Raw genomic sequence first — 2,665 nt, 5'->3', positions numbered from 1 at the left:
GAGCACTTACATTGAAGTTACACTTGATCATTGATTCTACCACAGCAGTCACTAATTCATCCACTTAGATATTCAAATATTACACCTTTTGAATATACTTGTCAAATTTAGCCATTAGACTCTAATATTATGTGTCTCTTGTATTATAGTTTCAAACCTTTGTTGAATATGGACTAATGTCTACTCTCTGAAAGTTTAATCTGAGAAATGTTGATTTTCTTTTATTTTCTAGGAAACCTTTGTAACAATTTTGGATGAGCATCTGGTGTAGTGTAATCTTTATGAATTGAGATAATTCATTCCCTCTGTATGAATTGAGTTAGCACTAAAAAGACGCGAGTAATTGCAAAACAAAACTAAATGTTACTAAGCTTTCTCCATTCTCATGTCAAATATTCATCTTGATTAGCTGCTTACAGAGCTCATTCTACTAAAAAGATTAAAAAGAGGAAAAAAAATCAAAGGAAAAAGAGTAAACAAAAAAGTTCTTTCTCTCTCTGGCATCCTCAACTCACTTCAGTCTCTATTGCTCCTCTTAGAACTTATCAACTACTAGCCATCTGAACCTTTGTAGCTTCAATATCTGAGGCAGTAACTGCTAAAACTTCATCCTTAGCTTTTGCTTTCTCTACATCAACCTCATTGAGCTCACTAATCTCCATAGCTTCCCTCTCTTTTATCTCCTTGTTCTCCTTGTACTTCCCCCATAACACTGAGTAAAGGCCTGCAACAATCAATATCGCTCCAAGAATACTGCACATAGGAAAAGAATTAAGTGAGACGTGCACAAATAACATGACATACAAATATCGGTGTACAATCATTTGAGAATTCAGGATATGGGTCATAGTAACTAGTTCATACCCTCCAAGATAAATCTTTTCGGAAAGCATAAAGGAGCCCATGATTGCTACTATGATCATCATCAGTGGACTAAAAGCCGAGGCAAAAACTGGCCCTCTCTCTTGCATCACTAGCCCTTGTACATAATATGCAAGGCTTGACGTCACAATCCCCTGAAACAAAAAAACATTCCATGATAAGTGTGAAGAGTGATTACTGACAGCATAAGCAGCAGCAAATAGGTTCATATCAAAGCCAACAACCCAAGCAGAGGGCTTGTGCTCCATCACCAAAGTCACAGCAATTGCTTGCAGTGTTCCCACAAAGCATATAAGTGTTGTTAATGAGAGCTGAGCAGAATACTGCTTCAATGTCACTGCCTTAAGTTAAACCAAACTGGTAAGTCCTCATTTGAACTTAATTATCTTTAAGCATAATTCATTAGAAACAGTATATTGTCTTACTTGAAGAACAAATAGAGAGGCCCAAGCGAGAGTAGCTAAGACGATGAACACAGAACCGATGAACCACTCTTTATCACTAGGCTCAACACTAACATGTGAATCGGTTTGATGAACATTAATGTGTCGAGTCCAAACCATCTCAATTATCGGTCCTTTGTAGAGAGTCATCAACATAGCTCCGGCCACTGTCACCACGGTCCCTATCACCTTGGCTTGGTACCTCACTTTCGTTATATCCACCTTCTCCATTCTATTCACATGAAAATTATATATACTCGTAAATTATCGGTTTATTTGATATCTAATCTGTGTCAATGAGATGAACAGCGTGATATACAGCTTACCTGCAAATTACTGCCATGACAAAGGTCATGGCAGGAAGGATGTTGCTCATTGCACAAGCAAAGGTTGGCGAAGTGTATTTCAAGCCCATGTAGTAGAAGTTTTGGTCTATGACCGGCCTACAATGCAACATTTCATATTTTAGTCTTTGATATTTGTGACATACTATGTGATATTAGGAAAAATATATTGTGTATTCACCCAAGGAGAGCCAGAACGAAGATTTGCATGAAGATGGGAAATGTCATCTTAGGCCTCACTTTCCTATAACACCACCAAAAGTATAAGTCCAATGAAAAGTTACGTAAAAATTATCATATGAGGTATGTACCTCTCTAGGATGAGGGCGAAGGGCGCGATGGAGAGGGTGGCGAAGGCATGGCGATAAACGACGAGGACATAGTGACTCATTCCATGGTTTAGGGATACTTTGGTAATTATGTTCATACCAGCGTATCCGAACTGAAGAGAGATCATGGCTATGTAAGGCTTGCATCTCCTTCGGAGATCTTGGCAATATCCTTTGCCCTCCATTGTGAACAGAGTTTGAAGTAGTAGATGAGAGACGAACACTACTATAAATGCAATGTGCAAATGTGTTCTCCCTAAAGAGAGTACAAGAACTCTAGTCTATTTATAAGGAAACGAGGGGGTCTATCATTACCCTTATCCAAAAGCTTAATTATGAGGTAATTACTGGGAAATAGGTTGAAACGTGAATCTGAATGAATATACTAGGGAGTGGGTGGGGCCGATGACGTGGTGGCAACCGGTTGGTCGGTGGGTCCTCTCTAAATGAATTATAAGGAGAGTGTGTTAGTGGGATGAGAATTGAGAGGCACTGAGAGCAAATGGCATAGTGCATGCTGATAATGTTGTGTTGTTTGAGTTAGTTTCTGGTGTTTCTTTTACGTTGAACCAAGCTTGAACCTCTACTGGTTCTTTGCTCTGTTTCTTGTGTGATTTACAAGGGCTAGTTGCAGACAGACCCCTGTATTATTACCCATTGCAGATAG

At 38.9% G+C, this 2,665-nt stretch overlaps 1 protein-coding gene across 1 annotated transcript; it reads right to left on the bottom strand.

Annotated features, from left to right (window-relative positions):
* On the bottom strand, positions 362-2,388 carry LOC109829648 (WAT1-related protein At5g07050-like). The gene is made up of 7 exons (XM_020396699.1): positions 1,981-2,388; positions 1,851-1,913; positions 1,652-1,768; positions 1,308-1,557; positions 1,065-1,223; positions 865-1,016; positions 362-753 (listed from the first exon to the last, which is right to left on the bottom strand). Exons 1-7 carry the CDS (start codon positions 2,181-2,183, stop codon positions 546-548), a joined length of 1,152 nt encoding a protein of 383 aa, XP_020252288.1. The 5' UTR covers positions 2,184-2,388; the 3' UTR covers positions 362-545.

The sequence above is a fragment of the Asparagus officinalis genome, chromosome 2 (assembly GCF_001876935.1).
Source record: "Asparagus officinalis chromosome 2, Aspof.V1, whole genome shotgun sequence".
NCBI classification, from domain to species: domain Eukaryota; kingdom Viridiplantae; phylum Streptophyta; class Magnoliopsida; order Asparagales; family Asparagaceae; genus Asparagus; species Asparagus officinalis.
Note: the sequence above shows the minus strand (reverse complement) of the source record. Positions and strands in the feature narration are given on the sequence as shown.